General features: G+C 39.7%; 2 protein-coding genes and 1 long non-coding RNA gene across 4 annotated transcripts in view; 1 reads left to right on the top strand and 2 right to left on the bottom strand.

Moving 5' to 3' along the window:
- The window catches only part of LOC311618847, a 164,180-nt gene that overhangs the window by 1,785 nt on the left and 134,976 nt on the right, over positions 1-27,419 (bottom strand). The window lies entirely within an intron of this gene.
- Positions 268-19,027, bottom strand: MZT1 (mitotic spindle organizing protein 1). The gene is made up of 3 exons (XM_084876493.1): positions 18,830-19,027; positions 8,608-8,753; positions 268-1,882 (listed from the first exon to the last, which is right to left on the bottom strand). The coding sequence occupies exons 1-3, from the start codon at positions 18,906-18,908 to the stop codon at positions 1,859-1,861; spliced, it is 249 nt and encodes an 82-aa protein (XP_084732619.1). The 5' UTR covers positions 18,909-19,027; the 3' UTR covers positions 268-1,858.
- The window catches only part of BORA (BORA aurora kinase A activator), a 30,038-nt gene continuing 21,707 nt past the window's right edge, over positions 19,089-27,419 (top strand). Inside the window, exons 1-4 of one of the 2 annotated variants that reach the window (XM_084876483.1) lie at positions 19,089-19,361; positions 20,258-20,423; positions 22,660-22,766; positions 26,039-26,084. In XM_084876483.1, the coding sequence (XP_084732609.1) occupies positions 20,274-20,423; positions 22,660-22,766; positions 26,039-26,084 (303 nt within the window). In that variant the 5' untranslated portion in view covers positions 19,089-19,361; positions 20,258-20,273. The remainder of the gene's footprint in view (positions 19,362-20,257; positions 20,424-22,659; positions 22,767-26,038; positions 26,085-27,419) is intronic. The other variant, XM_084876484.1, reaches the window with a different exon arrangement.

Raw genomic sequence — 27,419 nt, 5'->3', positions numbered from 1 at the left:
CACGTATAGAAAAATATCTCACACGTATTTGATATGCCAACTTTGTTTTCAAGCCTGGAGCAATATTAATATAGCTACATCCTTTCCCTACCAGGGCAAGTCTTTCATTTTACACCACAAGCTTAATTTTATATTTTAAATTACACAGCCTACCTTTAAGTAGTCTTCAATCATACTTAACTAATGGGCATCTAAATATTTGTAGAATATCTACAGAAACACAAGCTGAATTCATGGAAGCATATATTAAATCAAAAGTACATCCAATACCACCGAAATGGTTTTATTTTTGTCAATGACAACATGCACAACACTATGACTGTAACATTACTTTGGTTTCTTTAAATATTAAATATGCATTAAAAATATGTTTACATTTAAGAAACATAATATACTAAAGAAGTCCTCTGTAAACATAATTCCTCAATATTTTTCCTGCTGTTTTATTCATAAATAACTTAATCTATAAAGTCATAAACAATTTAACTATTAACTTGACAAGTGTTCTATAATTTTATAAATAACAACATGCAATAAGTATCTGTAAGCAAATAAAATGACTTCTCATCACATGTTCTTGCCTCCCAATACACCTTCCAGTGCACTTGGTGAAGATGTCATACATTTAAAATGTCTAAATACTCAAAAGACTAGATTTTTAAAATAGTACAGAAGATTGTTATTTAAATATTAGTCAGCTTTACTAAAATCATTTGTTTGTTTTATTCTGCCATTTAAATGGAAACTAACAAGTTCTAAAATGAAGTCAGATTAAATTTGTATTAGTCTTGAGAATAATATTTCATTGAGATTCTATTACAGAAACAGAATCAAAATTTATTATGAAGTAAATTCTGATTAGTTAAAACTATAGTAAAAATGACACACAAAAATAATCTTAAAAAGTCATTACAGAACATTAGATTATTTAGTTTTTGTTTAATGACTGGAAATCTTTATTTCTTCAGAAAATAGTAACATATATGTTGAATGACAGTTCCTGTTAATAGCTATCTACTGAGTTATTAGATAACCACTCAAGATATATTAGGTAAGTACTCTATTTTTATGTAATAAACATAAAAAGAATTTTGCATGTTGAAAATGTTTCATCATTTTCAGAGTGTAAAACTAAGGGGAAAACATTCTCAATTAATATTCTCACTAAATGATTCAATTGACAAATAAAAAGTAAAAGCTAAGTACTATCATTACTTTTAAAATCTAAGTTTCTAAAAGTTTTATTTTTCAACCAATACAAAATTGATCTGTTTCACACTATTCACTGCCAGACAAATTTTATGTTTAAAAATTAAGCATTTTTTGTTAAACAGATTAGAACAAATGTTTTTGATTCTGATATAATGAATATAAATCAAAATTCACAAATGGTGGTTGAAATTCTGTCAACTTTTAGCCTAATGCAACATAAATACAGTTATTTTGCATAAACAATTTAAAATTAAAGTTTATAATGGAAATGTCAGCAAGTCCTAACTACTATATTACTATTAATGGGTTCTGCTATACTACAAACAGTCTCACCAGATGTGCACATCTGATAGACTGCTTAGAAAATTAAAGCTATCAGATCTATAAATAAGGAATAAATATGAACACTGTAATGCCAAAGCATTAGCACTTTTTAAAAAAGCAAGATGTGATGTAAACACATTTGACAGTCCTCTCTGTAAGCCAGTTTTCATTGATTTATAAAGCTATGGTTTTATAATTCTTTTAAAAAGGAAAATGTTGCTACACTGCTGCATGCAGTAATTTCATTGTACATTCTTGAGTACAATTCGATCTTCAAATCCTCTTGCAGAGTTTGACATCTCATTAAGAATTCTCTAGAAAGTCAGCTTGTCATATTTTCAGCAGCCTATAACAAGAAAGTAAGATTCAATATGATAAAAACATAGAAAAAGAGACACCATGGAAATAAATTTGTCAATACCACACTGTCATTAACAAACAAATCCTCCCCAACATATATCAAAACAGTTTTGTCAGGATAATGCAGTGGTTTTCATTTTTTGTATAATAGTATATTAGAAATAGCTTTTAAACTGACTGCTAGGCTAACAGTAGGAAATTATTTAAACAATACAGTAAAAATATATTACTACTAGAAAAATTAACCTATAGAAGTCCTTATCCACAGTCTTTATCAGTTTGTCCATTTCTGCATATTTCATTATAATGCAAAAAGAGGATTAAAATGAAAAAAAGACCTTTCTGTTATATTGTAAGCCAGAGAAAAAAAGAGCAAAAGAATAATAAACTCATGGCTAATTCTGTTTTCACCTATACCAAACTATTACCACCTTCCATGATTATTCTGCAGAAATTCCAAGGCACCATAGAATTCCATTACATATATTTCTAAAAATAAGAATTTAGGCCCTGGCCAGCAAGCTCAGTTAGTTAGAGCAATGTCCAAATACACCAAGGTTACTGGTTGGTTCTTCTAGGTAGAAAAACAAATGGATGTTTCTCTTTCTTTAAATATCAATAAATAAAAGTTAAAAATAGCCATAGCTAGTTTGGCTTAGTGGATAGAGCATCAGCTTTCGGACTGAAGGGTCCCGGGTTCGATCCGGTCAAGGGCATACCCCTAGTAAGGGGGCTTGATCCCAGGAGGGGGCATGCAGGAGGCAGCTGATCAGTGATTCTCTCTCATCGATGTTTCTATCTTTCTCTCTCTCTTCCTTCCTCTCTGAAATCAATAAAAACATTTTTAAAAATAAATAAAGGATTTAAATAATTTATTTATGAAAATATTGATTTTTCAAAAGTTTAATTTCAGATATGCATGATAAGTTTTTAATTCATTTATACGTCCACTTCTTAATTAAAACTTGCTTTTAAGTTTAGTCTAATTTCAGAAGTCTGTCATGAAAATCCCTTAAGATATTAAGAACAGTACAGATAACTCAATCTAAAACAGAACCTGTTTTCCTATATAGCTAGCTATTCTTAATTAGCCTTGCCCTTCTTTGAGTTTACTAAATTCACAATAATTGAAACCCAATTTGAAAAAAACTGTCCCTTATCCTAAGAACCCTTAATGGTACTACTAGCTTTAGCCACATAACCTTTCCACTCTTTCATTTTCCTAACCCCATTCTCAGTATCATATACTTCAAAAAGACTTAAAATTATACAATTTTAGAATTAAAGCACCTTAACTTTAATGCAATATAATCTGTCCTGTCCCATTCCACTTTCATATTAATTTTAGTTCTCCAAGATAGAGATAATGTATCAAGTAAGAAACACTTAAAATAAAACAACTATTCAATATTTTCATTTAAACTAAGTAAGCCATCAACCATGTGTAGCATTCATATTAGGCAGAACTACTTTCTATTATTATAGAATGGACAGCAATCGCATCCTATTGTAGAAACCAGGTGGCCATTAAAGACTCCAAAAATTTGTAAGCATTGGGCCTGGGAAAAACCAGTGCGAGTAGTCTTCATTTCCAAACTCTTTTCTGTGCAAGTTTATTCCTTTCTTTGGAAGGATGGGTTGGACCATTGAACTTAATTCCTCGTTTCTCTCTCAACTATAATGTCCTTGTGCTGCAGACCTTCCTACACAGTGAGAGATACATCACTCACCCTTAGATATTAGTGATGGTTCAGGATAGCTACAAAAGAAAGAGCAAGGCTTAGCAGGGGTCTTCAAACTTTTTAAAGTGGGGGCCAGATCACGGTCCCTCAGAGAGCTGGAGGGCCGGACTATATGAACTACTAATCCCTACTGTAACACCTTGGCTGCGCTCACTGCCCAAAAAACCTGGCGGGCAGGATCAGACTCCCTGGGGGCTGCATGTGGCCAGCGGGCCGTAGTTTGAAGACCCCTGGCTTAGTGTATAGGATGCATCAATGATAGTGTAATTCAAGACACCATGGTACACCGAAACCGGTTTGGCTCAGTGGTAGAGCGTCGGTCTGCGGACTGAAGGGCCCCAGGTTCGATTCCGGTCAAGGGCATGTATGTTGGTTGCGGGCACATCCCTGGTGGGGGGTGTGCAGGAGGCGGCTGGTCGATGTTTCTCTCTCATCGACGTTTCTGGCTCTCTATCTCTCTCCCTTCCTCTCTGTAAAAAATCAATAAAATATATTAAAAAAAAAAAAAAAAAAAAAAAAGACACCATGGTACAAAGTAGAAGGTACAGAAAAGTAGGTCTTGCCTAGAATTTCTGAAATTATAATCTGTAAATGATTGCTTATCCATTAATAGTAGCACCAAGGAAACAATACAAAAATTCAGTGCTAAGCAACCCAGGTATGTGGCCTTGACCAGGAACAGAATCAACAACTCTTTGGTGCTCAGGTTGGCACTAATATCTTGTCAAAGTGGCTAAGGCTCACAGTTGTTACTCTGCCCTGCCCTTTTCTCCCTCACCCAGATTCCTCAAGATACCAGTCTATGAAAGAGAAAGATATTCTCATCACTAGGATTTCTAGGTAAAGATAGAATGCAGCAGGAACAGATTCTCCTCACCCAACTTTTCATACCAAATGAAGTAAAAAGTACAAGAAAAAAATTTATTAGCAGCAACGACGCAAAAAAGATAGAACAATCTTATGCTTATAACTCTTTACCAACCAATCCAAACTCCAATCCAATAGTAGCAGTAAAAACAGGATAAACTTTAATCTAGAAAAACAACCTGAGGAAGGTTATTTCATTCAATAAAATTAAGTGTAATATTTTTATTTTTAAAGTATCATAATACCATCTAAAATGGTGTTCACTATTATCACTGGTAATCTCTTGGATGATCATTTTTTAAAATTTTATTTTTATTGATTGATTTCAGAGAGGGTGAGAAAGAAACATCGATGAGAGAGAATAATTGATCAACTGCCTCCTGCACGCCCCACAGTGGGGATCGAACTTAGAACCCAGGCGTGTGCTGGGACTGGAATCAACCAGTGACCTCCTGTTTCATGGGTTAATGCTCAACCACTGAGCCAAAGTGGCTGGGCTGAACATTCTTTTCAGTTAGGTTACTTGCTTCTGGTTCCTTTATAGTACTCAAAATGCATTACAATACAAAAATCTCTACCTGGAAACAACCCAATATCCATTCACAGTAGAAAAAATACATTTTAGTGTATTTGTACAATAAAACATTATTAAAGTGGAAAGGAATCCTATATAATAAAAGCCTAGGTGGCATAACGCCCTCATGTGACATCACAAGATGGCTGTGTGCACAGTGAAGGCGGGGCCCGGTGGCAAAGGAGGCCGGTCCCAGCGTCTCAGCCACCTTCAGGGGGAAGGCGAGTCTCGCATAGAGGAGGCAGGTTCTGGCGGAGGGCAGTTGGGGATGATAAGGCCAGCAGGTGACATTGCTGGCAGGGGAGTGAGTGCAGTTGGGGGCTATCAGGCCAGCAGGGGAGGGCAGTTGGGGGCAATCGGGCCAGCAGGGGAGCAGACAGGTGTCAATCAGGCTGGCAAGAGAGAGGTTAGGGGGCAATCAGGTTGGCAAGGAGAAACAGTTAAGGGTAATCAGGCAGGCAGGCAGGCAGGCAGGCAGGCGAGTGGTTAAGAGCCAGCGTCCCGGATTGTGAGAAGGATCCCAGATTGGAGAGGTAACAAGCCAGGCTGAGGGACACCCCCCACCCCAACTCAGTGCATGAACTTCATGCACTGGGCCTCTAGTGTATAATAATTACACACAACATAAATGAACTTCACAAACATGTTAAATAAAAGAACCCAGTAAAAAATGGATTGTACTGCCCAGTTGGTGTTGCTCAGTGGTTGAGTGTTGACTCATGTGGGGTCAAGGCACATGCCCGGGTTGTGGGGGTTCGATCCCTGGAAGGGGGCATGCAGGAGGCGAGGCAGCCAATCAATGTTTTCCTCTCATTGATGTTCCTCTCTCTCTCTATCCCTCTCCCTTGTTTCCTCTCTCTGAAATCAATAAAAAAAAAAAATTTTTTTTTAAAGAAAAGATTAGCCAAAACCAGTTTGGCTCAGTGGATAGTGTCGACCTGTAGACTGAAGGGTCCCAGGTTCAATTCTGGTCAAGGGCATGTGCCTTGGTTGCAGGCACATTCCCAGTTGGAGGGTGTGCAGGAGGCAGCTGATCGATGTTTCTCTTTCATCATAACTCTCTATCCTTCTCCCTTCCTTTCTGTAAAAAAAAAAAATCAATAAATTTTAAAAAAAGATTACATTTATATCACGTTAAAAGTGTCTACCATAAAAATTAGGACAGTAGTTACTTGAGGGGTAAGCAGGAAAGAGAAGACAGTGATGGGGTGAGCCTAAGGGGACTTCTAGGGTGTTGGCAATGAATTTCATAGATATCCTCTTTATGAAAATACTATAGGCCCTGTGTACGAAACTTGTGCATGGGAAGGGGGTCCTTTTAGCTCGGGCTGCACTCTCTCCAATCTGGGACCCCTCAGTACCTCTGGCTCCTAACCACTTACCTGCCTGCCAGCCTGATCCCTCTAAATGCTCTCCCCTGACAGCCTGTTTGCCCTAACCGCTCTCCCCTGCTGGCCTGGTTTCCCTAACTGCTCTCCCCTGCCTGCCTGATCGCCTCTAACCTCCTCTGCCTTGACCCCGCCAACATGGCTTTGTCAGAAAGGATGTACGGAAGGACATCCGGAAGATGTTCAGTCTAATTAGCATATTACCCTTTTATTAGTATAGATTTTCTCTATAAATGTTTATCTTTAATGTTCTCTTAATAACCAAAATGTTCAAAAAACACAAAACCAACAACCCAAATCACTGGAACTTATTGGAAAATAACAATCTGAGATGGGTAAGCTATGTGTTTTGCATAGTTCTATTTCCTCAAATAAAAGAAAGAAGGCTTTTATAATAAAAAGCCACTTTGTCTTAGAAGTTTTAAAGAGGACTAACTGGAAATTTCAGGATTCTTGCATGGTGAGTTGGTCCTATAAAAACATGGAAATAAAAATCATCTGAGATTTTAAATCAGTGTGTCGAAGAGAAGGAACGCTTTTCCTCTCCCCAATCTCAGCAGTTGAAAGGTCTAAATTTGAATTGGACAAAAGGTGGTCCTTCGGGCCCATGTTGTCAGTGCAGTCCAATTGCCCTCAGTGGCTCCCTGGTCTCTGAGACCCCGGAGTCATTCTTCCCTTTTCTTGAATAAATTCATATTCCCAGCTGGTTGGCTCGCTCGCCAAGTTCCTGCCTATGGAATGCCAGAAGTCTGACAGCCCTCCTTCATTCTGTACTGTACGGGTCCCTTTCAGTCCAAGCTGGCAGTGTTTTATGCTGAGATGGCTGACTGCATCTATGAAACACACCTAATCTCTTCACCAAAAGGTTCCTCAACCACACTCCTGTCCATGTCTCCAGAATGTGCTATCTGGATGGGCTCAAAATTTTTCAAAGCAAATGTCATTGCTTTTTGCTTACTGTTCCTTCCCCAATTTCTCATTCCTTTTTCATTTTACTATAAGGATCAAGAAGATAGTTAAGCTGCACATTCCACAAGTTGGAAATTTCCTCAACTAAGTATCCAAGTTCATCACTTACAAGCTTTATTTTTTTTCCAACAGAAGAACATAATTCAGCCAGGGCTCCTTCACTTTATGGCGAGAATAGTCTTTCCTCCAGTGCCTAATAATATACTCTCCATTTCCCTCTGATACTTTACCAGAGCCCCAATATCCATATTCCTTGCAATATTCTGTTCATAATGTTATATGTATTCTCTAAGATGATTAAAGCTCTCTCTTCAGCTCTCCTGTCTCTCTGAGCCCTTACCATAATCGTCTTTAATGTCCATCAATCTACCAACAGTCTCTAGGCTTTTTCTATCAAGCCATCCAATCTCTATTCATTATGCAATTCCAAAGCGACTTCCACATTTGTAGGTATTTCTTATAGAAGCACTTCACTTCCCAGCAGTAAACCTGTGTTACATTTCTGTCTGCTGTAATAAAGGACCACAAACTGGGTAATTTAAAACAATAGAAATTTATTCTCTCACTGTTCTGAGGCAGAAGTCCAAAAATGAAGGTGTCAGCAGGGGCACCCACTTTCTGAAGGCTCTAGCAAAGGATCCTTCCTTGCTTCTTGTGGCTGCCAATTATCCTCGGCCTTCTTTGCCCTGTGGATGTCATCACTCCAGTCTCTATTTCTGTTGTTACATGGCACACTCCCCTGTGTCTGTGCTTTCACGTGGTACTTTGTGTATCTGTGTCTAAATTTCCCACATCTTATAAGGACATTAATCCATTATGATCTCATCTTAACTTGATCTCATCATTATACCTGCAGATATACTATTTCCAAAAAAAGTCATATTCATAGACACTGGGCCTGAGCATATGTTATTTCAGGCAGACGCAATGTTACCCACGACACAGGGAAAATTCGAAGAGAGACTACTAGGAAAGAAACAACACAGTCTATGATAGTAGTGACTTTTGTGATCTGAACCTATGCTACTAAGCTTTTGCTCTTCAGAATTTCTCTTGATGGTAGATAGATGTTACTTTAATCTTGTTTAAGATCTTTCACATAACTTCATCATTAATCATTTTCTAAACAAAACCATCTTTATTTAGAATGAAATAACAACTGGATTTCTACCTTTAGTGCTTCAGTGGCCTTTCGAAGTTCCTTAATAACTGACGATAAAGCTTCTGGATTAATTCCTTGTTCACAAAGCCGTACACAAATAGACAGAGTCTCCATATCTAAGCCAGTATTCAAAATTCTTGAAATCTCAAGCAGAACTGAAAAAGAAAAATTTTAAAACCAAAATCTTACATTTTAAAAATGCACATAATACTTCATTTTTAATTTGTATACTACTATAAATACCAAAGAACTAGCATGGCATCCTTACATTTGGAAAAGGACACATAATACTCTCTTACCCTTACTGAGCTCTAGAAATTTCAAAATAAACTTACAACCTCCCACCACACAACTGCTTTTTATTCCACCACCCACTTAATATTCATCTAAAATTTATGCATCGTTATTCTGAACATTTTCCCACTTTTTATGTTCTTTTACAATGCAATTGAGTCAGTTACATAACATTACATTTTATGGAAACATCAGACATTACTTAACTATTCCATTTTAAGAGTTAGGTAGCTCTCATGTTGTCCCTCATTAAAATAATATGGTGGTAAGCATCTGTACATACTAACTTTATTTTATTAGGATAAATTCCTAGAAGCACAGCTGTTCAGTCAGTAATATACATACTTAAGGCTCTAAAAATATTTCAAACTTTTCCAATGTGACTAAATATACATCTTTATTGAGCCTAAGAATAAAAAAAAACATGAAAGCTTATGTTTTTAACTTTATTTTTATAGCACTTTATTTTATTATAGTTTATAAAAGTATCTGTCTTTCACATGACAAACATTATCATAGAAGACCACAAGAAGCAAACACACTGACCACATTAAATTTCCTTTTTAGGAATTTTTAAGTTAATGGTTAATGTGTTATCTATTGTTTTCCTGTACCATTTTCACTTGGCATTATGCTTAGATTATATAATTCTTCACTAATATTCTCTTCCAGCACTTGGAAAACTTACCCCCAACTCTCCCACTCCCATAAATATTTAACTCCCTAGAGTTTAGATGGAAAATAGAATCTCTAACTTTTCCTTCCTAAAATAAGTCAGTTGCCCAAAACTATTTATTGAACAATCTATTCTTTTATCACTCAATTACAATGTAATCATTATCATAAAGTCCCATATACATATGAATTTGTTGCATGTGTACCTTGTGTTAGAGCCACAATTTTAATTATTAATTTTATACTGCTTGTAGGTTAAAGAAACTTTTGTTACCTTTTATTATCATAAGCCCTTTCTTTCTCTCCATGACCTTAAAAATATTGATCAATTCTAAAAACAAATTCCATTTGGATACTGACTTGAATTACATGAAATCTACATATCATTTTGGGATAAATGGACAAGTTAATAATATTAAATCACCTATTAATTTAAGTCCTCCTAAAAACTGTTAAGTCTTCCATTCCGCTCCTTAACTTTTGAACACATGGAGTACAGTATTGTCTTTGTCAATTAATCCTAAAATCTGTGACAATTTTGGGTATGTTTCAACTGAATTTTTTTCATCGTGGGTTGTATTTTCCTGCTTTGCATACTTAATGATTTTTTTATTGGATGGCAGGCATTGTCAATTTTATCTTGTTGGCTGATGGATATTTTTCTATTTCTATATTCTGATTTTTGTAATGGGGTAGTTATCTGGAAACAGTTTGACACTTTTAGTCCTTTAAGATTTATTAGTCAGGACCGGAGCGCTGCTTAAGTTTAAGGCTAATTATTCCCCATTGCTGAGGTAGAGCCCCCTGAATTCTCTGCCTAGTCTTGTGAACTATGAAGTTTTCCATTTTAGTTGGTAGATATAGGCACTATTCTCAGCCCTGTGTGAGCATGGTATATTGTTCCCTCTTTTGATTGGTTCTTGCCTCAGCTTTTGGGGTACTTTCCCTGCATACATGTGCTATTCAGTGCTCTGCTGAATATTTGAGGGAGACCTTCTGCAGACCTCCAGAATTCTCTCTGAGTGCAACTTTTCTCGTAGGCACTCTGTCCTGTAAGCTCTTCCTTTGGTGGTCTCCCTGGACTCGAAGTGCCTTCTGCTAAATTCAGGATGTCTACTGGGTTCCATCTGGATTGCTGCCTGAACCACACTGCATTGTGGTCTGGAAACTTCTCTGAAGGCAGTAAGCTGAGTAAACTATCTGGCTCACTTCACTTGTTTCCAGTCTCTCTGGAGTCACTGCCTTTGCTGCCTGATGTCCAGTGAAATGAAAATCATTATTCTGCATGCTTTGCCTGGGTATTTTGGTTTTTTCAGGAAGGAAGGTTTAGTCCCTGTTATTTCATCTTGACTGAAAGCCTACAGCCCCTTCCCACTTTCATTTCTCTAGTTTTGATATTCCAACATACTAATACTTTGCTCTTCAGTTGAATTCATGCTGTTGTCTATGCTATCTGCTTAACTTAACGTTAGTAACTATTTTAAGATTTCTAATTTTCCACCATAATTACTTCTTGTTCCATAGCTTACTGCTTATTTATAGCCAGTTTTTATTTTATATTGTTTCTGCTCTTATCCATTTAAGGTTATATTCTTTTGGTAAACCATTCTTGAGATTTCCTTTTCTTTGAATACCAGAGGCCCGCTGCATGAAATTCGTGCATGGGGTAGGGGATGTATGTGCCTCAGCCCAGCCTGCACCCTCTCCAATCTGGGACCCACTGGGCCTAAATGGGCAGCTGGACATCCCTCTCACAATCCAAGACTACTGGTTCCCAACTGCTCGCCTGCCTGCCTGTCTAATTGCCTCTAACTGCTTCTGCCTGCCAGCCTACTAACCCCCTAACTACTCCCCCACAGCCTGATTGGTGCCTAACTGCCCTCCCCTGCTGGCCTGGTCCTGCCCAATTGCCCTCCTCTGCTGGCCCAGTCACACCTAACTGCCCTCCCCTGCTGGCCTAGTCGCCCCCAACTGCCCTCCCCTGCAGGCCGATCACCCCTAACTCCCCTCCCTTGCCAGCCTGGTAGCCCCTAACTGCTCTCCCCTGCAGACCTGGTCACCCCCAACTGCCCTCCCCTGCAGGCCTGGTTGCCCCCAATTCCCCTCCCTTGCAGGCCTGGTTACCTCTGCTCTCCCTGCACCATCACACACTTCAAAACCAGTTAAAAATACGTTAAAAGATCTTTCCTGGGAAGTACCGTATTTTTCGGACCATAAGACGCACTTTTTTTCCCCCCAGAAGTGGGGGGAAAAAGTCCTTGCGTCTTATGGTCCAAATATAGCCTACACATATACTGTAAAAAAAAAAGTTTTTTTACTTGCCCGGCTCTGTGTGGTCTCTGTGTGCTTGCCCGGCTCTAAAATGGTTCTAAATGCTGCTGTTTACTTTACAGGGTTGATTACATGTGTTTATGACTGTGATGTTGGGTTTTAATGCACATAAAATATTTTAGGACACTATTTGTTTCAGAATCTTTTTTTCTTCATTTCCCTTCTCTAAAAACTGGTGCGTCTTATGGTCCGGTGAGTCTTATGGTCCGAAAAATACGGTATTAACCCATCTGTCATATTCACTAGACCTTGCTCCTTCAGATTACCACTCTTTCAATCGATGACACACGCAATTTTTAAGCAGCACTTCAAAACATACAAAGAAATGAAAAATTGGGTCTCTGAATGGTTTGCCTCAAAACAAGTTCTATTGGGACGGTATCCACAAATTACCGGAAAGGTAGGGGAAAATGTGTAGCTAACGATGGACATTACTTTGAATAAAGTACTTTTGATGTTTCTCTTGAAATAATTGTGTTTTTTTATTACAAAATCTGCATTAACTGGTAAAACTAGCAGGTACTTCCAATTTTATTTAGAATGCATTTTAAATGCAAACTTTTGATGTTTCTCTTGAAATAATTGTGTGTTTTTTATTACAAAATCTGCATTATTAACCGGTAATACTAGCAGGCACTTCCAATTTTATTTAGAATGCATTTTAAATGCAAACTTTTGATGTTTCTCTTGAAATAATTGTGTTTTCTTTAATTACAAAATCTGCATTATTTACTGGTAAAACTAGCAGGTACTTCCAATTTTATTTAGAATGCATTTAACTAACACTAATGTTAAGGATGATGTTGGTTTCATATAGCTATCCTTTAGTGTGTTACAAATGTACTATTTTCTTTTTTGCTAAGACTTTAAAATCATGAAAAAAGGTTGGTATTATCAATTCCTTTTCATCAGCCATTCAAATGAGGAGGTGGATTTTCTTCTTTGACTTAGTGAGGTAATATATTGACAAACTATATTCATAACTTAAGAACACTGAGCTTGGAAAAACCCTAGTTTTACAATAAGTAGGTTAGCAAGCCTGCTCTTTATCTACATGTTATCTCATCCCTCACTGTTACTCACTGTAAACACCAACCTGAGAAACTGGAGGAAAGAGCAGCCAGGGTTTTGTATTCTTGGCATACAGAGCAAGAATGTGCAGGTATGCTCAAGGCTCCTGAAGACTGCATCTCCCAATAGTGTCACTGCATGACTTCTGATTATAGGTTTAAAAATGCAACATAGCTTCCTCCTTGCTCTCTCTTGAGACACTCTCCCTGAGAATCCAGTCACCGAATGTGAGAAAACCCACATGTTCCAGACAACAGCTCTGTTGACAGCCCAGCTACCAGTCTACATCAACTAGTAATCATGTGAGTAAGGAAGCACTGAGATGACTCCAGACTCAGTACTATCCAACTGCAATGCATGAGACACCCTCAGTGCAACTATCTACATCAGCCGTCGCCAACCTTTCAGACCTCACAGACCACTAGTGGTACACAGACCACCGGTTGGCGACAGCTGCTCAAAGGTTACCTTAAACCAGTGGTTGCCAACCTTTTGGACCTCATGGACCACCCGTGGGCTGCAAAGTTGCGGTGGGCACAGGAGCAGGTCTCAGCTCCTCCCGCTGCGACCCCTAGTTCCCTGTCTGCCAGCAGCCCTGCTCCCGCCACTGTTGCTCCCATGTGCTACCCACACAGGCCCCAATTGCACCCACTGACAGCACAGTGATTGAAGCCGGCACCAGCAATGGGTGAGAGTGGCAGCTGCTGCCCCGATAGCTCCTCATGAGCAGGGGGAGGTGGAGAAGCCTTCAGGGGCGATCGGGGCCAGTAGTTGCCACTTGCACCTGCTGACAGCATCAAGTGATGGGGGCTGGTAATAGCAGCAGGTGCAAGCACCTGGAGGGACCACAGCTCAGCGCGCAGGAGCAAAGAATTTTCAGTAACCACCAGAAGTTCACCAGAGTGCTATCTTGGTCTGGCACCCCCATTCACTGCTCCACCACCCCACCACAGCCTATGCCTGCCATGTTCCACACGCACACCCTGATGGTCAGCACACATCATAGCGACCAGTTTTTTGGTTGTTCCGCCATTTGGTTTATTTGCATATTAGCCTTTTATTATATAGGATGCTATAGTTATTCCCAACTTCATACCTTTGTGCTTTTCACCTCTGCCTTTTCTCTTCCTTCCCTTCCCTGCCTTTTCTTTTCCCTACTTCAGTATCTGCATTTCTTTCTTTAAGCTTTCTTGATCTTTACTTCCTAACTTTACAAACTGTCTGTAATTACTAAGTATTTCTGTAGTGTCCACTGTGTAACTAGTATCTATAAGTATTGTGTCTACCATGCTACTGCTGAAAATATAGTTGTGAACAGCACAGATATAGTCCTTATTCTCATGAACATTACAATCTAAGAGAATAGACAGGTATTAAAATAGCTGCCTCCAGTTATGATAAAGAAAATGCCATACTTCGAAAATAAGGTACATGGGCAATTTACCTAGTTTTGAAGGAAAAAGACTTGTCTGAGGAAGTGACAAGCTTTAAAAGGGTAAAAAGAAATCCACTTAACTAATGCAAAGGCAGAAGGAAAGGCAAAGACTAGGGACCAAGAAACAGCTTGCAATGGGGAGAATTTGATAAATTTAAAATGATGAGAAAGGCTCATGCAAATGCAATGTAATTAAAGGAGATAAATGGCTGTAAAATATGAGACAAGGCAGACATGAAAATCTACTAAGGCCCAAATGAAGATTTTGGGAAGCCATTAGAAATTATAAAATGGAAGTGTGACAAGATCAGATTTCCATTTTAAAAGACTTTTTGCTGCATAATACTGAGAGTCTAGTTAAGTTACTAGAATTTTGGTGAAAAACAAAAGACAAAAACCTTTGTAAGGTGTCTTTATCAAAGTCCTTTCATTTTACAATAAAGTTACAAATATTTATAGCTGAGTTCTACAATCCTTGTAAACCACTAACAGCCATTAAAAATTAAATCTCTTTTTCTGATCCTAGCCCCTGACTTAGTATAAGGTCTATTGCCCATCAGTAGATGAATGGACTAAAAAAACTGTGGTATCTATATATATAAAAGCCTAAGCCACCAGCTAACTGTCCGACAGTTATGACATGCAATGACCACCGGGGGCAGATGCTCAATGCAGATGCTGGCCCCTGGTGGTCAGTGTGCTCCCACACGGAAGTGCCACTCAGCCAGAAACTAGGCTCTTGGCTGGTGAGCACAGCTGGGGAGGCAGGAGCCTCTCCTGCCTCTGTGGCAGCACTACCAGGCGGCAGCAACAGGTGCAGCGGGGCCAGGATGAAACTGGTCCGGCTGGGGCTCCTCCCTGATGCCTGCTGCTCCAGCTTTGTGACATCCTGCAGCCTGCAGGGATCAGGCCAAAACCTAACAGTCCAACATTCCCACAAGGGATTCTGGATTTCGAGAAGGCACAGGCCAGGCTAAGGGACCCCACCAGTGCACAAATCTGTGCACTGGGCCTCTAGTGTTTACATAATGGAATACTATGCAGCTGTAAAAAAGGATTTCTTACCCTTTGAGACAGCATGGGAACTTGGAGAGTATTATGCTAAGTGAAATAAGCCAGTCAGAGAAAGACAAGTATCACATGATCTCACTTATACGTGGAATCCAATGAACAATATATACCGATGAAAAACAGAAAAGATTCAGAGGGCAGTGGGGGGGAGGGGGATTAACTAATGAATTTATATGTATATACGTATAGCCCATGGACAGAAAATAGTATGGAGAAGGCTTGGGGAGGGGATGGGAACAGGGGGGAGGTGGTCCCTGGGGGAAGGGACATCTGTAATACTTTCAACAATAAAGATAGATTAAAAAAATTAAATCACTGTTAGCTAATACTGATGGGAGGGAAGGAGTAATACAATGAGAAGAACTACTACATCTTGAAGGAGGGTAGTCAGATTCCAAAAGTTTTGACCACTTCAGTTTGGCTCTCATGGATAGATTTAAATATAAGTGAAATCCCATATTACCAGAATTACAAACAAATAATAATGATGTTTGAGTAAGTCAGCCCAGCCTCTTGGGCAAACTAATTTTATTTCTGAAAATGTGAGCAAAAGGCAAGATTATAAAATTACTGCATTTAGGACTTTTTCAGTTCACTGTATGGTCAATTGTAGTATAAGTATCAATATTCTTTCCTTTGTACCTGTGCACAAATCTGGGCACTGAGTCTCTAGACAACATGGAAAATATCTATGGAAAATATGCCAAGTTTTACAGTGACCACAATAGTTCAACTTCACATATTTTGGAACTGATTGTCATAGACCCACTTATGGCACAATAGCAGGGATTTTATGTAAGTTTAAAGTTCTAATGGATAAGACAGTATCTGTCACCTTTAAAAAAACACACACACACACACTAAAATACATTGGTATTATTTTAGAGAGATAGAAACAGAATAGATAGAAACATCTATGAGAGAGAAACATCAATTGGCTGCCTCCTGCATGCTCCCCACTGAGGATCGAGCCAGAAACCGGGGTATAAGCCCTGCCTGGGAATGGAACTGGTGACCTCTTGGATAATACCAGTAGGTCCATGCCCAACCACTGAGGCACACTGGCCGGGCAGTGTCTGTCACATTTAACAAATGTTCATCCACTGCCAGCCTGGGACCTTTTTTTCTACCTTTTGGTTTGTGGACAAACCATGTGTAGAGAGAGGAGCAGTATTCTCTAATCCACCCCTTCTCTCCTCCAATTTTTCTTTTTAATCTAGTCTTTTTTCATTTTTTATGTTCTTCCATTCTCTATAATCTAAATTTTACACGAAGTTTTCCCAGTAAAAATCCTGATGTAAACAATGCAAACTATCAGTTCTCATTTTCACATAAGTACTTCCCCCAGAGATAAAATGCGAGTATTCTATTCAAGTGGGATCCTATGGCCTTATAGTGAAGGGATCCAAATCACTGCTAAAATAAGAGAATTCACTAGAAGTGAGGCTTCATTGTCTCCAACCTGTTCAAAAAACACATTGGCTTCCAAGCAAAGATATTATGATGTCAGATACATGAAGTTGCTATGTACATAATCCACTTACAAAATAAAGCGAGTAAGCTGTAACTCAAGAAGGATGGGAAAATGAGATGACTATGGTGTTAAGAACAAAATTCTACTTTTCAGAAAAACAGAAAGGCAGATATTTTGTAAATAAAACCTTTAGATGAAAAGGCTCTAAAAATATAGGTAATTCTTTGAAAAGGAAAGCAGCAGCTGGTGCAGTAAAAGCCAGAAATCTTATTGCAAGTCTAATTGCAAGGAGCTAGAGACTGGCATTCAGGTAGACACTGTTTAGTAACAATCCCATGAGGTTATGTTTTCAGAGATGTGAGTATCCCCTGGAAAATTCAAAAAGCAATGTTTAACACCCATCACACATTCATATTGGTGAAAGCGAGTAATATAGAGACAAAGACGTTTCCAAGTGGGATAACCTCTTCTAATACACAAAAATGATACAGAGTCAGGACACTTATCTCTGCAAGTCAATGAATACAGCAACAAATAAAGATAACAAAATATGATTATAGCAACAGATGCCAAAAATCATTTGAGCAAATAATACTAATGACATTTTTAAGGGGGAAAAATAACAGAAATGAAAGCTAAAAAACAAACAAACAAAAAAAAAAACAGTATCTTTCAACGATCACCTTTTTACATGGTTACCTTAAATTTAAATACGCCCATTACAACTCTAGGACCGTGGTCTGCAAACTGAGGCTCGCGAGCCACATGCAGCTCTTTGGCCCCTTGAGTGTGGCTCTTTCACAAAATACCATGGCCTGAGCGAGTCTATTTAGAAGAAGTGGCGTTAGAAGAAGTTAAAAGAAAAAATTGGCTCTCAAAAGAAATGTCAATCGACATACTGTTGATATTTGGCTCTGTTGACTAATGAGTTTGCTGACCACTGCCCTAGTTACGAGGTAACCCCATGTTACAGAAAAGCAGCAGCAGCAGAAACCGGTTTGGCTCAGGGGATAGAGTGTCAGACTGCAGACTGAAGGGTCCCAGTTGGATTCCGGTCAAGGGCATGTGCCCTGGTTGCGGGCACATCCCCAGTGAGGGTAGTGCAGGAGGCAACTGATGGATGTATGTTTCTAACTCTCTATCCCTCTCACTTCCTCTCTGTAAAAAAAATCAATAAAATGTATATTAAAAAAAAAAAAAAAAAGCAGCAGCAGCCAAAACCGGGTTTGGCTCAGTGGTAGAGCGTAGGTCTGCGGACTGGAAGGTCCCAGGTTCGAACCTTGGTTGCGGGCACATCCCCAATAGGGGGTGTGCAAGAGGCAGCTGATCGATGATTCATTCTCTCACCAATGTTTCTAACTCTCTATTCCTCTCTGTAAAAAATCAATAAAATAAAATAAAAAAGCAGGCTCAAAGGTAGCGGGTCCAAGCTCACCGCGGGAAGCGGTGGGGCCCGCATTTGAGGGGAGAAGTTAAGCCAACACGCGTTTCCCGCCGTCCGCGCCCCGCGTGGCTCTAACCCGGTGGGCGCGGGAAAGCCTGGGGGCGGGGGCCGGCGCGGGAGGAAGAGGGCCCGCGGCCCGGGCGGAGGGGGCGCGGCGCGCGGGGCGGCCGGGGCGCACAGGGGCCCGCGCCGCAGGGTCCCCGCGCGCGTGGCACTGACGCCGCGCCCGCGCCCAACTCCGCCGGGCGAAGGCAGCTGTCCAGAGATGGGGCCCTCCGCCCGGCGGCCCCGGCGGCGCCCTGGGGAGGCCCTCCGAGGATGCCGCGGGGCGCGGGGAGTGAGTGGACCGAAAGGCCTCCAGGGCTCACACCCCCGCCCGGGGGCGCGGGCTTTGGGGGACGGAAACGAGGTAAACGGGGCTGAAACGGGCACTCACCGTCCATGGTCTCCCTCACCGCATTCAGATTCGCCGTCGCCGCCGCCGCCGCGGCCCCGGTGCCGCTGCTGCTCGCCATGGCGGAGGCCGAGGGAGGCGGCGGGGGGTGGGGGGGAGGAGGAGGAGGGGGGTCGGGTCTGACCCGGAAGTGGAGCACCTTCCTTTCTGCCGGGCAATCGCGCCGCGCGTCCCCCGCGCCCGCCGGCGGCTCCGCCCCCCGCGCCCGCCGCCGCCGCCGCCGCCGGCGAGAGGCCGAGCCGATTTGAATTTGGAGCGTCGTTACTCGGCGCGGAACGTGGAGCGTGGAGCAGCGATTCGAATTCACTGCGCCGCCTCGACGCGATTGGCCGGTTCGCGGGCAGCGGCGCGACGCGATTGGCCGGCCGCCCGCAAGCCCCGCGCCTGGTTGGCCTGTGACAGCGCGGAGACGGGGAGTTAAAGAGTCCGTGCCTGTTGCGGGGAGCGGAGGCCTGGCCCTCGGCAGCGCTGGAGTCGCCTTTCGGGGGGGCTTCCTCGTTACACACTCCGTTAGGTACGTGCTTGGTGGCGCCTGGCTCCTCTCCTTTCTCCGCCCGGGGAGCCCGCTGTGCCCGGCGGCGGCGGCCCCGCCCGCCCGCTCTGCCCCCGGGGGAGTCTGAATGGAGGGACACCCAGGAAGGATGGTGGCGTGGCGTGGAGGTGACAGGTGTGAGTGCCCTCTGCTCGTCACCCGAGGAGCCAGCTGCGCCTCCGCCTTCCAAGAAGTGGGCTCCTCTTTTCCTCTCTCGGTAGCTCGCTTTGCCTGGCCCCGGAGTAATGCAGTCTCATGTCTCCTACCCTGGGGCCCTTGGCGAAAGGAGGGCGAGGGGACCCCCGGAGGCAGGCAGCTTCCTGTCTCCCTCTCCTCAGTCCTGCTCCGACGGCGCTAATTTTGCCAGAAAGGCACACCTGCACAAGCTCTGTCGCCTCTTGCTTGCTGTAAATAATTATTGTTTAGTCACGGCAGCTTGATGGGGGGGATTGCTGGGGTATCCGAAAGATGGTCAGCGGGTTTAGAGACCTGATTATAATGGTATAAGGCCTCTGACTATAGGTGTAAGGTCTCCAGTTGGGAGGAATTTTGTGCCTGTTTGATAAAACCTGAAAGCAGACTTGAACTCACTCACATTTGGTTAACTGTTCCTTAGATGCCATTTAAATGTCTCTGAGCTTTAGTTCCGTAAAATGATATTACTAATATCCTACTTATCTAGTTTTCAAGGTTATTTATTGGGAGGGTCACTTGAGAAAATGTATGTGATGCTTTTTGGTAAACTATATAGACTGGCTCCAACAGCATCAGATGTTCAGTTAATTTTGAGAACTGTTTGTGGAATACGTTTTAATGATCAAAATGAATGTCTGTGGAACTCTGCAGTTGTATTGTATGTACTTCTGATTTCTTTTTAGTTTCCTTCTCTGTGCTATGGGAGATGTCAAAGAACCAAAAATGCAAATAACGCCGGAAACTCCAGGAAGGATCCCTATTTTAAATCCTTTTGAAAGTCCTGGTGATTATTGTAATCTCCATGAACAAACTGTCTCCAGTCCTGTTTTTAAATCAACTAAATTACCAGTAAGTTATTGTTGACTAGTGTTCACAAATAATTTTACTTATTTATTTAAAAATACATCTTTATTGATTTCAGAGAGGAAAGGAGAGGGGAGAGAGATAGAAACATTGATGATGAGAGAAAATCATTGATCTGCTGCATGCCCCTCCACTGGGGATGGAGCCCGCAGCCCAGGACCTGAATGGAACCTGACCTTTCAGTCTGCAGCCTGATGCTCTATCCACTGAGCCAAACCGGCTAGGGCTACAACTAATTTTAAACAAAAATATCTCTCTTTACAAAGTAAGGGGAAATTTGCCATGGAGCATATATTACTGGGAATGTACTTTTTAAATTGTAACATTCATTATAATCTAGTGTTTGAGCTAAAAATAACTTAGCTAGGAGTTTCTAAAGTTATCATTTCTCTCTTTTTTCTTAAAAAAATAAATGACATTTTAGCTTTTGTGCTATCTATAGTTAGTAATATATAAATATAGATACCATATTTGAGAAGAAGCTGTGAATTATCCACTCTCCTCTATTCAACAAACATTATTTGAAGGCTGCTATGTGTCAGATACAGTGCTAGGCATAGAGATTACACTGCAAACAAGTCAGGGTCATTAGACACAAACTCCAAAGGAAATGTATTCTAATGCAGGGGTCAGCAAACTTTTTCCTAAAGCAGTAAATATTTTGGCTTTGCTGATCATCTGGTAATTGTAACAACTACTCACCTATGCCATGTATCACAAAAGTGGTCATAGGCAATATATAAACATATAAACAATAAAGCTTTATTTATGGGCACTGAAACTTGAATTTCATGTAATTTCCATCTAATACTAATATTCTTTGGGGTTTTTGTCAACCATTTCATAGCTTGCAGATTATATTACGGGATAGACACAACTAAAATAGCAACTCGAAAAGAATATATGTGCTGACTATGGTTAAGCACAAGGGTGATATGGAAGGAATGCTTAATCACTCTAGCTTATTTTGCTGTTAACTGGCTATTCTGGAGCATTTCTTTTGAAGTCTAATCTTCAAATCTAATATATTATCTAGAAAATTGCAAATTATGTGGCTGTTTATGCTACTTGTTCATATCAGCTTGAAGCAGATATGCAGAGGGAAGTTTTATTTATACAGGATATATGGATTCATTACTCTGACTGCATCTTAATTGAATCATACCCGGTGCACAAAATTCGTGTGGGGGGGAGATTCAATTCAATTTAATTCAGCCCAGGCTGCACCCTCTCCAATCTGGGACCCCTTATTCATATTAAATATTAATTATCTGTTAGTCTTAATAAAAATAATGGAATGACTGCAACTTCATCCTAAAAGCCAGAATGTATGGTATCAGGGTTTTTAAGCCTGAATTTGTCAAAAACATATTCTAATTACAGTTTAGTCCCTAGCTAGATCATCCCAATATGCCAATGTAGCAGCCAGGGCACATACAAGAATCAACCAATGAATAAGTGTTTGGTTTAATTAGATAGTTGGATATAGAAAGAAGCACTGGTTACCATTCATAATTATTTTATGGATCAACTATTTAATGAGCTTTTGCAGGCACTTCTATGGTTAGGACTTTAATTTCAATTCATTCTTATTGAAAGTAAAGACCATAGGTAACTAAAATTTTTACTTTTATTTGGACATCACTGATGAGTGCTAATTGTACATTTTCTATACCTGTAATATTCTATGAATTTCCTATTATTATGTAATTTTAAAAAACACCCAGAGGGCCGAAACCGGTTTGGCTCAGCGGTAGAGCGTCGGTCTGCGGACTGAAAGGTCCCAGGTTCTATTCCAGTTAAGGGCATGTACATTGGTTGCGGGCACATCCCCGGTAGGGGGTGTGCAAGAGGCAGCTGGACGGTGTTTCTCTCTCATCGACGTTTCTAACTCTCTCTCCCTCTCCCTTCCTCTCTGTAAAAAATCAATTAAAAAAAAAAAAACACCCAGAGGGAAAATTTGATATTTTAAAAGGGATAAAATCAAGTCAATATTTAGTGTGATTTGATTACCACTTGTCATTTAATTTAGTGATAAACTCAAATTTAAAAATATGAGGTGATAGAAAAAAATAAATTGAAAATACATAAATACAGTAAATATAAAGGATAAGATATTTTTATATTATAACCATTCTCATTTTTGAAGTTGACATTGGTTAGCATTTCGATGCACTATTTTAGTTTGTTTTTATTCATATTCTCACTTTCTTTTATTAAGACTCCAGGGAAATTTAGATGGTCTATTGATCAACTAGCTGTAATAAATCCTGTAGAAATAGACCCAGAAGACATTCATCGTCAAGCTTTGTATTTAAGTCATTCTCGGTAAGTTTTCCTTCTTGCACTGAAGTGTAATAACATACTCTCACATGAAAAGAGAAGGAAATTTTGAAGTTGAATATTTTTTATGGAAAATTGTGATATAGATTATGTTATCTAAATGAAGAGTGAGTTCAAAGAACTACATCCAGAATGATTCTCCTTCAAACAATTCAAATCTAGGTAGGAGTCCTTTTCTTTTAGAAGCAAACTTCTCTCTCTACCACTTAGGGAACACTCAGCACCTGGAAGAGGGAAGGACATTTCTACCTGATTGTAGCTTTTGCCATTGAATTGTTGCTTTGTTGTTTTGGTGGTATAGGGTAAAGCACATTGCTGTTTCATTGCCAATGCATTTAGAGAAGCTTTACCAAGTTAAGACACATTAACTGGACTGGAAAAGTATCTTTTAGCAACAGAGAGAACTTTTATAGACATCATCCAACTTTGACATAGGATATTTGGGGATCTGAATTATATTGTCTTGAATTCAAGCTAGTAATACATCAACAAAGAAGTTAAGTCTAGAGGAGCCTTAACTTCTTTGTTGATGTATTGTGTAGGTTTCCAAGCACTAGTGTTCCTCTGACTTGAGATGCTTAACTATGCCTCGTGTAATGAGAACATGCACTTTGGTAGAACAAACCTAGTTTTTTGTTTTTTTTGTTTTGTTTTTTTTTAAATATATTTTATTGATTTTGTACAGAGAGGGAATGAGAGAGATAGAGAGTTAGAAACATCGATGAGAGAGAGTCATCGATCAGCTGCCTCTTGCACACCCCCTACTGGGGATATGCCCGCAACTAAGGTACATGCCCTTGACCGGAATCGAACCCGGGTCCCTTCAGTCCCCAAGCTGACGCTCTATCCATTGAGCCAAACCGGTCTCGGCAAGACCTAGTTTTTAATTACAAACTAGAGGCCCAGTGCACGAATTTGTGCATAGTTGGGGCCCATAGGCCTGCCTTGATGAAGCCTCAACTGGCTAAGCCAGTGGTGGGAAGGGGATTTTGGGCGCTGATTGGGGCTGGTATCAGGCTGGTTGGCTGCCGCAATGCATGTCATAGCCTCTGGTCATTCTGGTTGTTCCTCCATTCCAGGCTCTGGGCTTTTAAATATATATATTTTGCAATGATCTGTAATTACAAATGATAGATAACAGTTTCATTAAGAGTTTAAGAGACTGTTGTCAGTTACATAGTCTAATTTTTTTTTTTTATTTGAATACTAGTATGACCAGCTTTTAATTTTTGGTCCTAAGATTCATGTGGGGTTAGTCCAAAATAATAGGTAATTCTTTTCCTGTTAAAATTCACTCACTCAAAGATGTAGACTTACTGAGATACTCTTGCAAATATTTTTCTTAGCTTGGTAACTTGCTGACCATTAATTCTTAATTATGTCTGTCTAAAGTGTTGTAGAAAGGAATAGAATGGGGAATGAGCATAAAAGAATTTTAACTTAAATCTAAATACCTTTGAAAGAGGTGAAAAGACTATCTAAAAGCAAGTCATTCACAAATAATACTGATTTTTTATTTCACACAAACTGTATGCTTTGTTTTGCCTCTTTATATATGCATAGAAGATATATACATGGAAAAGTGTAATCTGTCAAGAGATATTTATTGAGCACTGAGGCACTTTGAGGAACACTGAAGAAGTATAGTATATTATTCCTGCCTTCTAGAGTTAATAATACTCTTAACCGAAGTTGTGATACAACATTTCTAGACTAACTAATTAATGATGCATTGTTAATTATGAATCTTCATGTATAGCAATAGATATAGAATAAGAATAAAGAGTGAGAAAACACCCTAATTTTAATTTTAATTTTAATTTAACTTACTAATGTATGTTATTTATGGCTCCCAGCACAGTTAGTGAGTATACTTTTAAAACAGGCTGATTCATTCTTAGCAATGACTTTCAGTGTTTCTCTAATTCAAGTTCCCTAATGCTGTGCTTCCCACCCTTTTCATGCCTTGCTACACATAAAAATTACTGTATAACATACTAATGTAAACAAGTGAGTCTGTCCATACAGCAGGTAATCAGTTCTGAATTCCTTTTCCTCCTCCAAGAATCCATTCAGGGTATACCTGTAACCTATATGCCTCATGCCAGTGTTCTGTAATATACGTACACATAATGTCAGGATACTGTACTCTCTATGACTTGTTACAGCCTTCCTTGATCTGGCCCTACAATATTTAGCCAGACTAATATTCCGCTTCTAGCAGTTACCTGAATATTTCAGGTCCTTAAAGTCCCTCTAATGAAACAGCAAAAGGTTTCTGAAAGAGCTATGCTAGATCAGGGCTTACTAATACTATGTGCTATTATGTACTGTCATTTTGACCTGGTTATGTTCATGATGGGATTGAGTTATCCTCAAAATGGCTGTTGTTCAAGCTGGGATATGGGGATTATCATTGACTCCTTTATTAAAAAATCCACTTGATTTTAGTTTCTAAAATGTGTACATTATTACATAAGCTTTGTTAAGCTACACACACACACACACATATATATATATATATATGAAAAAAATTGAGAGATAAAAGTGACTTACTAATTTATCGATGGAAAGCAAATATTCTTTCCTAGAACAGATTAAACAAGTGGTCCTACAAGGCGAACTGCTGAGTCCTTTGGCAAGTATGTGTCTTGTGCTTGAGACCAGACATTTTTTATTATATCTCAGCTGATAAATTTGTGTTACTGTAATTGCATATTGCATCAAAGTGAAAAAATTCATTTGGACAAATTTTTTTGTTGATATTTTATTTCATTTTTAATATTTTTGCCTATTCAGCTGACTATTCAGCTAAGAGTGATAGTTTCTATTTCAGAATAAGAGTTGATTCTAAAATTATGACTATGATAAACTTGCTCTAATTGAAGAAAATGTTTGGACACTTTTTATATTTCTATGGAATGAAATACTTAATATGTTGTGATTAAAATATAAAGTTTATTCATTTTCCATTATGTTGTTAATTCAACTTTTGTAAAGTATTATCAACATAACCCTCCTAAAAAAAAAAAGTTCAAACTGTGAATGAAATAGAGGGAGCTAAACCTAACAATGCAATGAATATATAAATAATATCATTAACTAAATGTGATATGATTCCAATTTTTCTTTTAAAATGAGCTTACCATTTGCCAATTTTTAAGAGAAATAAGTTATTTCTTTTAAAGGTTATTATTTTAAATGTTCATTCAGCTAAAGTAATGGCCTGGTTATTTTTCTTCTTTATCTTTGTATAGAATAGATAAAGATGTGGAAGACAAAAGACAAAAAGCCATTGAAGAGGTAACTTAAACTGTTACTGATCATTAAAGCAGTTAATGTCACCTGTAGGAAGACTTCCTTCAAATCCTTTCTGTCCCAGCGGCACACCAACCTGCCCATCCCAAGCTGTATTAGTACCCCTCTGTTCTCCCTCAGACCAATGTTTTTCAGCTATTTCAACACCTCATACTTCCTATGTTATGGTGATGATTGATTTAGTGCCTTTATCCGCTAGAGTGAATTCTTTTTTGCCTTAGCTTATGCTTCATTCATCTTTTCATTCTTAGGGTATAGCAAAGTTTGTGCCTTCAGAATATTGAGTAGCACAAATGTCTGTTTCAAGTTAGAGTTTGCACATGTGTCAAACACAAGGCCCGCGGGCCAAATCCAGCCCACCAGGCCTTGCAATGTGGCCCGCACCGCGCTGTCATCACTGCACTCCGCTGTCAGTTTATGACATTGTCAGTTTATGACTGTTCAGTAAACCATTCGGCCCGCGATTTAGGCTGGATTTTAGATTTTGGCCCCTTCTCTGATTGAGTTCGACACCCCTCATCTAGAGGAAGTTTTAGGCCATGAAAACCTAGATTGGCATTGGTTTTATCTTTTGTTGTTAACATTTGGATTTTTAAGGCAATATATTTAATGAAGTAAAATGCCTTACTGATAAGTAGAAAAGGTGTTTTACAAATAGAGTATTTTAAAATAAAAATAATGAGTTTTTCACTTTTGCTTGTTAACTAAATTTTTTTAGAGTGCAAGTAAGGGCTCTTTATCTAGTTATTTCCTCAAAGTCTTTATATTATAGCAACTTCTCTTATTTTCCTTTTCCCCTCGCTAGCCTCCTCTACCCACCTCTATTCCTTGGCTATCCTTGGCTCTTCTGTACCCTAGAAGACTTCAGCTATGGTCTGTTCAGAGATCAGGCCCCTCCTGCATTTATTTTTGCAGTGAACAGTGTTGTCATCTTGTATTTTTAAATATAGCCTGTTTATTAAAAAATTAGAAGCCTAGAGCATGAAATTCATGCAGAGAGGGAGGGGGGCGGGGGATGTGTCCCTCAGCTCAGCCTGTACCCTCTCTAATTAGGACCCTTTAAGGGATGTCTGACTGCCTGTTGGACATCCCTCTCATAATCCAAGACTGCTGGCTCCCAACTGCTTGCCTGCCTCTGCCTGATTGTCCCTAACCGCTTCTGCCTGCCAGCCTGATCACCCTCTAACCCACATGTGTCAAACACAAGGCCCGCGGGCCAAATCCAGCCCGCCAGGCCTTGCAATGTGGCCCGCACCGCGCTGTCATCACTGCACTCCGCTGTCAGTTTATGACATTGTCAGTTTATGACTGTTCAGTAAA

The sequence above is a fragment of the Pipistrellus hanaki genome, assembly GCF_964339955.1.
Source record: "Pipistrellus hanaki genome assembly, chromosome: 3".
NCBI lineage: Eukaryota > Metazoa > Chordata > Mammalia > Chiroptera > Vespertilionidae > Pipistrellus > Pipistrellus hanaki.
The sequence above is the reverse complement of the archived record's forward strand: the minus strand, read 5'-3'. Positions and strand labels throughout refer to the sequence as shown.